Raw genomic sequence first — 12,309 nt, forward strand, 5'->3', positions numbered from 1 at the left:
TGGTGCAACAATTTGGAGGGTTTTATTATTAAGCAACTTTTCTTGAGTACAACTAGGTGCCAAACTGGCTCACCCGATAGAGAAATCAATCTGGCAGTAATACCTCTCTTCGAACGCAGATATTTGAAAAGTCTGGTCCACGGAAGTCTCTCCAATCGCTCTCTAAGGCTCTGCGTCAGCCCTCCTGTCCTCTACGCCAGCCTACAGATGCTTTGCGTTGGCTCTTTGGCCCTCTGCGCACCCACGCAGGCTCTCTAGCCCTCTGCGCTGTCATTTTGGCCCTTTGCATGGCTCCTGCTGGCTTTGCGTAGCCTTCTCTGCCTCTGCGCTGGTCTTCCGACACTCTTTTTGCCTCTACTATGCACTCACTGCCCCTCACTGCAACTCCGTTCACTAGTTCGATTTCTCTCAGCAAACTCTGCTCCAGAAAATCGAACTAACTGATCAACTTGGTGGATCTCCAATTGACCCTCAAGCCTCCTCTTATACTTTTTCTATTGAGTCTTCAACGACCGAGATTAAATCTCTAATCAACGACTAAGATTAGATTTGGCTTGATCCATGTCTTTTAGAACCTTCTAACCCAATTTATATTAATACCCATTAATATTTTTATTTTCCTAAGTTTAGACTTAGGAACCCATTAAAATATTAATTATTTTAATATTTATCTCTCTGGGTAGAATTTACCCAAACCATTTCTGGGTCTTGGAGATCTCATGTGCTTTAGCCTCTCCACCAATTTTCATGGCTAGAGCACATTCGATGCTACGCCAAATCAATAAAGGGGAGTGGCGGAGGTGTCGGGTAGGGACAACGGTAAAGGGATGAGGGGGAAGTGGTTTTCAGAGGGGGTAAGGAGTGGTAGGTGGTATAGGCTGGGGGGGTGCGAAACGCAGAGAGAAGGCCACGTGGTTATGGGGCCCGACAAATAATACCGCTTTTTCGGTCCCCTCAGTGGTAAAGCTAGGATGGAGAGGGGGGCCAAAAACGAATAAGCGTCGTTGATTGGAAAAGCTAGAGAACCCCTGCTGCTTTTAATTGCAACATTTTTAAACCATATGCGAAAAAATGTTTTGTCCCGATGCACCTTTTATAATACCCTTGAAACTTAGGATAAAGTGTAAATAAACACATTTATAAAACCAAACTATTTCTGCCTACCCTTTTAACTTTATTTCTTTTCTAAACTAACATTTTTTATTTTTCTTTTCTAACAGTTGAACCAATGTTATTTTTTACCTAACTATTGATTTACCAAGATTAAACTGTTTGGCAAATCTTTATTCTCTAATCTAATTTACAAAAATTCAAACATGTTTAACCATGATTATACTGTATGATTAAACAAATAACTAGTCATTGTGGCATTTTAAACAAGTTGCACACAACCTTTCTTTATCAATCATGAAGAAAACTATCTATCAATAGTGGCATTTGAATTTGCAACACTTGCAGTATTATTTTCTTTTGTTTTTCTTTCTTTGATGGGGTTCTATCTTTTATTCCTTTTTCAATGTTTTTTGTTTTCCTTTTTTTTTTGTTTATACCCTCTTTTCATTTTATTCTATTTTTATTTTGGAAATCATTTGTAAATTGACAATTATTTACAATATGAGATTTCTGAGATAAAATGCTCAATCACCTTGAGATTAATGAATGAATGAATTGAATTGATTTACAATGAGTAGTGAAGCTCAATAAATAATACAACTATATGTACAGAAACAACAAGTTTCTACTAAGAATATAGAAACAACAAGTTTCTAACAAGAAACTGCGAATTACAATCATAGATGAGCATTAAACACTAAAATAGCATTATTCTAATACCCTCCTTTAATGCTCAATCTATTTACAACACCTATAGACCCTTTGAATTTTACAAACTTATCAGGACCAAGAGGCTTGGTGAAGATGTCTGTTGGCTGCTTCGTTGTGGGAACATACAGCAACTGAATGGATCCGTCTTCAGCAAGCTGTCGAATGTAGTGACAATGGGTTTCCACATGCTTTGTTTGTTCATGGAAGACTGGATTCTTGGTGAGTTTGAGCACTCCCTGATTATCACAGAACAAGGGAGTAGGACCTGCCTGGGAAACATGCATATCCACAAGCATGCGTCGAAGCCAAACTGCCTCACAAGATGCCTTAACTGCTCCCCGATACTCTACTTCTGTTGAGGAGAGAGCCACTGCTGATTGCTTCTTACTAGTCCATGTGACAGCGCCAGATCCCGGACTAAACAAATACCCAACTGTAGATTTACGGTCATCAACCGAACCAGCCCAGTCTGAATCTGTGTAACCATTGAGTGTAGGATCTGAACTCTGAGTGTACAAAAGTCCATAATCAGTAGTGCCTCTTACATAACGTAACACACGCTTTGCTGCTATCCAATGATTAGCCTTAGGAGCTAACATGAAGCGGGAAATGTAGCTCACTGCAAAATTGATATCAAGTCTAGTGGCAGTAAGGTAGATGAGGCTGCCCACTAATTGCCTAAATAAAGTTTCATCCACAAGTGGTGAGGGTGACTGAGCTGGAATTTTGAGTCCTGGTTCCAAAGGAGTCATGGCAGGTTTGCAATCGTGCATTCTGAACCTGTCCACAAGATTTCTAGCATACTTGGACTGAGAGAGAAAGATGTTGTTCTTAGTCTGCCAGACTTCAACCCCCAAACAGTAATGAAGAAGTCCCAAATCTGTCATATCAAAAGTGCAGCACAAATCCTGTTTGATCCCATGGATCAAATGTGTTGAACTGCCAGTAATGATAAGATCATCCACGTAGACAACTACAAACAGAATATCATCACCAATATGTTTGATATACAGGTTTGCATCAGATGGACTCCGCTGAAAACCATGATCTATTAGGTACTTGTCAATTTTCATGTACCAAGCCTGAGGGGCTTGTTTCAGACCATAGAGTGCTTTGACTAATATACAAACTTTCTGTTCTTGATCGGTAACCTTGAATCTTGGAGGCTGCGTCATGTAGACTTCTTCCTGTAAGTCACCATTCAAAAAAGCACTCTTTACATCCATCTGATGGACTTTCCAATTGAACTGAGCTGCTAAGGCAAGGACAAGCCATATGGTACTCATCTTGGCTGTAGGAGCAAAGGTCTCCTCATAGTCTATGCCTTCCTTTTGTGAGAACCCTCGAGCAACAAGGCGAGCGTTATACTTGTCTAGGGTTCCATTAGCTTTGTATTTCACTTTATACACCCATTTGCAGCTAATGGGCTTCTTCCCTTTAGGAAGATCAGAAAGGGTCCATGTGTGATTCTTTTGAAGACTCTGGAATTCAACTTCCATACCCTGTTCCCACTCAGGTATACCCTTAGTCTTTGAATAGGTTTGAGGCTCAAAAACACTGTGTAAGTTAACCATAAGAGCAAAATTTACGGTAGGCTGCTGTTTGCTCTTATTTTTGGAAGTTCTACCTTCAAGGAGCTCATTATCCCTGAGATCACCAATAGTTTTAGCCCACCATTTAGGCTGGAGAGTGGAAGAACCAATATTAGGATTAACTGGAGGAGGCTCAGGAACAACATGAACAGCAAGAGGAGGATTATTTTCTGGAGGAAGGTCAGGTAGTGCATGATCAAATACTAATGCTGCATTATCCCTCCCATCAGGTGGACCTAACGGAAGAAGAACACTGTGAGGCGGATCCTTAGAACACTGCTCAGAAGAAGGAGACTGAAAGAATCCTCTGTCTTCATCAAATACTACATCTCGACTGAAGCTAAGACAACCAGTGTCTATATCTATCAGCCTATAGGCCTTGTGGTGATCACTGTACCCTGTCATCATGAGTTTCTGGCTTTTGGAATCCAACTTAGAGCGCTTAGCAGTTGGAATCCAAACATATGCAGCCGAGCCAAACACTTTCAGGTGACTGATCTTAGGCTTACGACCAGACCAAACCTCTTCTGGAGTCTTCCCCTTAACAGCCTGAGTAGGTGATCAGTTGAGAAGATAGACAGCAGTAAACACAGCTTCAGCCCAAAATATGTTCGGAACACTCCTGTGTTGTAACATGGAACGAGCCATTTCAACAACCGTACGGTTGCGACATTCGACAACACTATTCTGCTGAGGAGTGTAGGGTGTAGTTAATTGGCGTTTGATGCCATGGGTATCACAGAAGTTGGAGAAAGCAGAAGAACAAAATTCCCCCCCCCCCCATTATTTGTCCTAAGAGTTATGATATTACAGCGAGACTCTTATTCAACTAAGGACTTAAACTTCTGAAAGATACTAAATACATCAGATTTATTTTTTAGAAAGTACACCCACATCTTTCTACTGAAATCATCTACAATAAACAAAAAATATTTGCAACCAGTAACAGAAGATGTATTCATAGGACCACAAATATTAGCATGAATTAACTGGAGTACCTTAGATGCGTGCCAAGATTCTCCATCCTTGAATGAAGACCGATGTTGCTTGCCAGCGTGACAGGTGCCACACAGTCCCAATTGCTGAGTCTAAATATCAGGTAACCCTGACACAAGTCCCTCCCTAGATCGCTGAGAGAGACACTGAATGTTTAGATGCCCATATCTCTGATGCCACAGAGTGCTGATGGGAGAAACACGCGCTGTTAGAGCCACTTCTGGAGAATCACCAGTGTCAAGAAGCCTATATAGGCCATGGTCTTCTAGGCCAATAGCAACCATAAGACAAGTTTCCCTATCAATAATGGAGCATTTGTGTGCATCGAACACTACATCGAGTTGAGGAGAGTTCCTCATAATTTGGCTAACAGACAACAGATTAATTTCCATACCAGGAACATAGTACACATTCAGGAAGATGAGTGTGCGCCCACTAGACTGGATCTGAACTATACCTCTGCCAACCACTGTGTACTCCTCACCTCCACCGAATACCACGGAATCATTGAAAGATGAGAAGTCAATAAACCAGTCACGCCTGTCAGAGAAATGACATGATGCACCACAGTCAATGTACCAGGCATAAGACGGGACATGATCTGAGGACTTCTTAGCCATAAAGGCGTAAAAGGTAGATTCTGTCTACTCGAAATGTTCTGCAACATTTGCTATCTGATGAGACCCTCCCTGTTTCTTCTGTTCAGAAGCAATCCTCTATTGACAATCTTTCTTCATGTGGCCAGACTTGTGATAGTAATTACACTGCACATTTTTCTTCCTAGCAAGATCAGAAGACTGAGAAGAGCCTTTCTGCTGAAAGGACGAAGAGGACTGATATTTGGCAACAAAAGCATTTTATTGAGGAGGCCGATGAAGCACCACTACCAAACTGCTGTTTCCAACGATCCTGTTGCATGAGTTTGGTGCATAACTCCGGAAACTTCAGATCGACATTAGTGGAGGTAATGTTGAGTGTTTCTATGAAGTGCTCATTAGGTTTCAGTAGACTTTTCAGAGTGATGACTACCATGTCTTCTTCCTCCATGGTCCGACCAATGGCTTCGAGCTGATCTCGAATGTCTTTAATCTTGTTAAGATGTTCCTGTAAAGAGATATGTTCGTCCATCATGATGGAGAACAACTGATTCTTTAGAAAGAAAGCTCTGCTCTTGTTGGATGTCTCGTGCAGTTCCTTCAAATGTTGCCAGATTTCTGCAGCTGTCTTGCTGGAAGGAATCTATGGTTACTGATCATCAGTCACAGAGAGTTTGAGAAGCATAACAACCTCTCGATTTGGATCATCAAATTTATCTTGATCGGCACCAGCTGTGCCAGGACGGAGTTCTTTGCCCAAAACAAGCTGGTCAAGATGCCTATATTAAAAAATGGTCAACATTTGGTTTCTAGATGTTATAATTGGTGCCATCAAAGCGCTGACTGCCTTCTAACATCAGATTAGTTAGCGAGGCCATCTGCACGTTTCCTAAGACACAGAAAACAATAAAGGAGTCTGGCATGGATTTCAAATGTAGATGCCGACTGATCCTGGAGAAGAAAATCTGATAGGTGCTGGTGCAATATAAAATAGAACCAGAAATTGTTCTGAGAAGCAGGTTGAAGGAAATATATAGAGCACGATCTTTTACCAAAATAACTTACCCGGCAAGAATCCCCACAGTCTTTTAGTAGTATCCATCCATTGGAAAATAGGTTATGTTTGACTGTGACAGAGATAAAAAAAATTCTCACGAATTCTATATTTTGGAACAACATAATTCTATATCCATGGATGGAATTACGTTAAACCCTGAGAATAACTCTCCAATCAAATCACAACTCGAACGTTTGATTTTGCAACAGCTTCAATGGAATCCACTCGGTCAAAGAAGAAGGAACAAGGGATTGTGGGTCCTTTTGATTATATAATTTTGAAATGCTGCGGAATGGTGGAGATAAAGAAGGGTTGACCAGACCTTTTCTTTCACGAAACCCCAACTGTCGTTAAGCCACGAGAATACCAATACGTGGATAGAATACCAGGCATGAAACTTTTGGTTTCTGTCTTTGTACTTAGACTGTAACAGAGGTTCAAGCGTGTAAGCACAAACAAAATGATCGTGCTAGAAGGGGCCCAGTGACCGTTGAATAATTATGGGCTCGATGGATCTAACAACGACGTCCCCTTTGCTATTCGTGATAGGGAAGCGAAAGATGGGCCGCCTACTATTCGTCGGGAATTTGCAAACCTTGGAAGAGGTTCATCGCCCTATCTGCAAACCTTGGAAGAGGTTCACCGCCCTCCCCTCGGCCAAGCCGCTGTCACTCGAGCCGCTGCCAATTGCACGTAGACAGACCTTTCTTCGGACAGATTTATGATGGCATGGATACCATCCTTGAAAAACCATGGATATTTTTACATAGGAGGCTCCCACTCGTTTTTTTGTTGATGCTGATTTTGTAGAGCATGCGAGATCTATTATTGTCACAAGCTGGAATGGCTTTAAAACTCCATGGCACACTTCAGCACATGATTAAAATCCAAAATTTGATGATGAAGAATTCATTGCTAAAAGCAATGGGAAGAGGAAGGCTATGCATAAGGTGACGGAGGTGGAAAATGGAACAAGGAAAGCCTTCTAGAGGTTGTTTCCAGCTTGTTTACACAATGAAGTGAGGGAAGAACTTGCTTGTTTTTCCACAATGGATTAGATGTTTTTGCAGACATCATCTTTGGATGAGAGGAGCAGTGATCCCGGTTAAAGGTGGACTTTTCATAGGGAAAATGATGTATATTTGCAAAACCTTGCAGTTGTATTTTATTACAAGTGATTCATTCACTAAAGCACAACAGGTTGGGATTGCATAAGGCTGAGGATCTTGTATTTGTGCATTCAAACCTACACCTTGTGTCTCATAAAGGTGAAGAATATACAAGTGGGAAGTGGAGCTTCCTCTTATTCCAATCTACACTCCTGTTCTATTGAACAAGGCTACAAGCATCTTGTTCTATTGTTGTTGATGAGGATGAGGATGAGATGGATATGAAATTGTACTCATCTTACTCATCTTTAGCTCATGTTTTATTTCATTTCCAGTGCATACACCTGCATATATAAAGGCTGATTTTGGATGTACAGTCTTATCTATAAAGGCTAATTTTGGATTTTGTATCATGTAATCATCTATGGGAGTTAATATAGACATGTTTTTCCTTCTAAGGTGTCATTTATGTCTATCATTCTTATTTTCTTGCAAGATAATGAGTTATTTTTAAAAACTTTTTCTTGCAAGATAATGAGTTATTTTTAAAAACATTACAGACACAACACTGCATTCTCCCAACATACCCATTTTGTTGGGGGGGGGGGGGTGTGGGGGTGTCACGTTTCCAGGTGTTCCTATTTCGGAAACTTGTAGACATTTCCATGTTTCATGCAGCTTAGCCTTTGGCATTCTCTTGTTCTATGGTTGTGTTTTTCTCTATCTAGTGCATCTTTTGGATAGCTCGTGTACTTGTTTAGTGCCAGATTGTCTGTTTGTGTCCATTCAATCCTCTTTCTCTTATGATCTCAACAGAGAATGCTCTCAAACTTCAGTGGTTGGGTTGTTCTCACTGCTAATTTTTCTCAAGTTCTATGCTCCTATAATTACTTAAACAATGTACCATTCAATTTTATTCACCCTAGGGCCCAAAACAGTTAAGCAATTATAGATAGTACAGTAAACCATGATGCACAATAGAAGATAGCCAAGCACAATGAGACACACAGGCTTTTGGTCAAAGACCAAGGCAAAACGCCACAAGGAGGAAAAACCCAAATCAATTATTCTTCTTCTTATGTTCAACTGAGATACATAATCCAATTTGTACATACATAAACAGTCAAAGTCAACCTTTGACTTTCCCAAGTCAACCAAGTCAAATCCAGTTAAATGAGAGAAATATTTGCAATCTGTTACCAGTGAATAGTCTGGTCAAAGATCCGAATTTCGGCCTCCTGCAACTCGGTCAAAGTCAACAGTCAGCCCTGCAGTCAATGCCCAGAAAACAGTCAGAATTTCGATCAACACAGAGAGTCAAAGATTTGGTCAACACAGTGGAATATTTGGTTTCCTTTCCTTAGTCAAAACTCGGTCAAACAGAGTCAAAGTCCTGCAATCTTCAGCCTTCCAAGATAGTCAAACCCTTGGTCAATACTCAAAACCTCACTCAATGCATGCGGTCAGCCCAAGAAAACATGCCCAAAACAGAGATGAATATGCAGTCAAACAGAGTCAACGTCTCCCTGAAATGCTCGGCCTCCAAGACAGGCAAAATCTTAGTCAATCAGATCCACAATAGACCAAGACAACGAAAGTTAAAGCAAGTCAAAACAAAGAGAAAGATGCTGGTCAATGCAGAGAAGAAAATGCTCCTTTGACTCCTTCGCACGTGTGAGTAGACTCCTGCAATTTCAGATCGAATGGATCGATGTGTGATGTGTCCAAATGAGGCTCAATGAAGTCATATTTATATCTGTCTTAGGAGGTGGCTTTTCCACATGTGGGGCTGGCTTGTCCTTCTGAGGGCCGACTTGGTCAAACTTATAGATATGAATTTTCTTCATCATTTTGCTAATGAAATTCTGACTGAAGCTGCTATCTTCAACACTCAAAAAATTTGTGCCATCAATGGTATTTTTATGGCTTTATAAAACTATATTAGCATCTGGGTTTAGGCTTACAAACTTACTGTAGTTTCTTTTTACGTAAAGGGCTGTACATTTTTCTTTTTTATTTCTTCGATGTTTCGCTGGATATGGCCTACGTTTCTGAAGAAGCACGGACAGTTTCTCGATAAGAACCAGGTGACGCTCTTATACCACTGTTAGAAATATTCAAACACACATGGGCAGATATATGCAGAGACAATTGACAACATTCAAGGAAAATGGATGATGTGATTTCCTTCAAACAGTAAAAGCTTCGAGGATAAGATATCTAGATTGTGTTCTTGTTATGTATGCAAAATCATTTGAATTGCATTTACTTAATTAAGATTTTCCCATTTACAGAAAACAAGGTGTAGGCCTTCAAGGCCTTCAGAAGCGCTCACAAGTTGAAACAGAAAATAAGTTTTGATGGAATTGATACTTCAAAGTGCCACGCATGAACATTGTTTCCTTTTCATCTAATTGAATACATTATCTTATGCCCTTGTAATTGCTGTCCATTCTTTATTTTCCGATATCTGCTTGTTATATTCACATTTCCATCTCTTCTTTAGCAATGCTTTTAAGCGATGGTTATTATATATTGCTTCATTTCTAATGTGTTCCTTGTAATTTGCAGGTTTCCGTACTCTCAGTCCTGATGTTGAGGAGGGCATTTGTCAGGTTCTTTCACATATGTGGCTGGAATCAGAGGTCATGGCAGGATCTGGATCAAGTAGTCATGGAGCATCAACATCATCAGGAATATCTTCCTCCTCTTCATCTAAAAAAGGAGTCAGATCACAGTTTGAGAAGAAGCTTGGGGAGTTCTTCATGCATCAAATTGCAATGGATTCTTCACCAGCATATGGAGATGGTTTCAGAGCTGGTCATGCAGCCATGCTTCAGTATGGTTTAAAAAGTACTTTGGATCATATTCGAATGACAGGCAACTTTCCTTAGGATTTTATCTTCTGTAAACTTATTGTGGATTCTAGATGTTTCGTCTTCCTTGCTCTATGGGCAAACGTGGCCCGATTGATGTATTCTATCAAAGTATTCTAATCAATAATACAAAAAGGTGCAGTATAGGTACTGATTATTGGGACTATTTATTTTCAGTGGTTCCTATTTTTTTTTTGTCATGTTTTCGGTGTGAATGCAAAGGCAATTAGAAGAAGGATTTTTGATTTATAAGGCAGAATCTTGAGTCATTTGGAAACAGGATGCCTGCTCCTTTCAGCTCAGCAAATTTATGTGGAACTGATGGAAAACTGTGGGAAAGATGCTTTCCCTCAACCACTTTTGTGGATAATTAATGGTCCAGTTTCAAGGTAGTGTAATTTACTCCATCAGGCAATGCCTTGATTTAGTGATTAAGGACATGTTAAAAGTACAAAATGTGACAGATTTTCGAGGCCTAAAATGTTGTTTTCAAAGCAAATGGTGAAATAAAAGAGAAATTACGTATCTTCGTAGTTCGTATTAACATTGAAATGATGTGGTCAAATTTATCCCACTGCGATAATAATGAAACCTCAATTGTGCATAATTTGTTAGTTTGACAACGAATTAGTAATTTTGAGTAAAATGTAATTAGTCAGTTTTATACCGAATTGTAACGGAGATCGATGATATAAAACTAGTGAATGCCCATGAAATGTAAGTGAGGAGAATCATTGTTGATTTAATATATTCCAATCCCTTGCCCCGTGGATGTTTCCTTGACACATTGTCGAGGTTTTACCACGTAAATCCTGTGTCTATGTGTGTGTTTGGTTTCCAGTTAGTTATGGTGTTTTCTTGGTCAATATATCACTGAATGTGTGTAATTCTTTCCTATTTTTTCTTCTATTTCACCAACAAGTGGTATCAGAGCAAGTTGGAGGCGAATATTTGTGAAAAAAACCAAAGGGCTGCGTAAAGACTGCGAATGTTTGTGAAAAAACAAAGGGCTGTGTAAAAATCATCGAGGAAAGAAGCCAGAGCTGGCAAGACTGCGTGCTAGCCGGTGGAATCGTTGCTGAAGGTTGCGTGTTGTTCTCTGCGTAACCCTGGTGTGCCGCCGTCAAGGATTGGAGCCGATTGCTAGGAATCGTTGCTGAAGGTTGTGTTAGAGTTGGTCTAGTAGCCCTCCACCAGAGATCAAAGCTCTTTGCATTTCATGATTAGGTGTCCCATCAGTGTGATCATGTTGCATTCCGTTAGGCATGCCATAATCCTGGTGGAGGGAGTTTGTGTCTTTATTCCCCTCTTGTTTGGCACTGCTGGTTCAGGTTTGTTCAAGTAAATAAAGTCCTCAAAGGGTCATTCATCTTGCTTTAAGTTTTAAGGTCTTAGGTCTAGGGTTGAGTCCATTTTTGTCTTGAGAGGTCATAAAGGACCAGCAGGCCAGAGGGATGTTCTTCCTTAAATATTTTTTCAAAGATTCTCATCATTGTATAGCTAGATTTTCACTTTGTTCTCAAAAACTCTGTTTTTGAAAACAAAGGTCATTATCTCATTTTTGTAAAAATTTTCAAAATTTCAAATTCTTCAAATGTCGAAGCGCAGCCTTGGTCTCCTTTGCCAAAGCATCCTAGAAGCTATCCCTGCAAAAATTTTCAGAAGAAATCATCATTTCAACCAATTTTTCAAAGAAATGAAATCAAAGGTCAGAGCCAATTAATTCAAAAAGTGTCAACACTCAAAACATTACAAAGTGGGTTTTGGGCAAGTAAAAATTAAAAGGAAGCCTATAAAAGCATGTCACTCCTCATTTGCAAACTCATTTGTCTCTCACAAGCTAAGTGTAACCTTGCAAAGGCGATTTTAGGAGTTCTTGAGCAAGTCGAGCAGTTTCAGGGGCGCGCTACGCGTTAGGAGAGGCGCGCTACGCGTCGGGGGCGCGCTATGTGTCAGGCAGACTTTTCCAGTGTTAATTTACAAGTGCGCTACGCGTTAGAGGCGCGCTACGCGTTGGGCAGGGCGCGCTACGCGTTGGGGATTCAGCTCAAAAAACTGCCAGCAAGTCATCAAAACGACTTTTCTCTCAGGCAAAGTGCAGGTAGGCTTCTCCTCTATGCCTAAATTTGGTTTTGCACAATGAAAAAGAGAATTAATGTGTTCAAATGCTATGTAAATGATAAATCAAAACTCTCTCTTGTTATGGAAAATTTAAAGTTTCAATGACACTAGGGTTTTGAATTTCTCTTGCTGTCCAAG

At 40.2% G+C, this 12,309-nt stretch overlaps 1 protein-coding gene across 4 annotated transcripts in view; it reads left to right on the forward strand.

Annotated features, from left to right (window-relative positions):
• LOC149155618 (LIM domain-containing protein HDR3-like) overlaps nucleotides 1-10,216 on the forward strand; it is a 299,537-nt gene extending 289,321 nt beyond the window's left edge. For all 4 annotated transcript variants that reach the window (XM_089445807.1, XM_089445805.1, XM_089445806.1 and 1 more), the window contains exon 12: nucleotides 9,746-10,216. In XM_089445807.1, the coding sequence (XP_089301933.1) occupies nucleotides 9,746-10,068 (323 nt within the window). In that variant the 3' untranslated portion in view covers nucleotides 10,069-10,216. The remainder of the gene's footprint in view (nucleotides 1-9,745) is intronic.
• Nucleotides 10,217-12,309: the final 2,093 nt, after the last annotated feature.

Source organism: Pinus tabuliformis, chromosome 9 (genome assembly GCF_031772625.1).
Source record: "Pinus tabuliformis cultivar Carrire ecotype Pingquan chromosome 9, CPIR1, whole genome shotgun sequence".
Lineage (NCBI taxonomy): Eukaryota > Viridiplantae > Streptophyta > Pinopsida > Pinales > Pinaceae > Pinus > Pinus tabuliformis.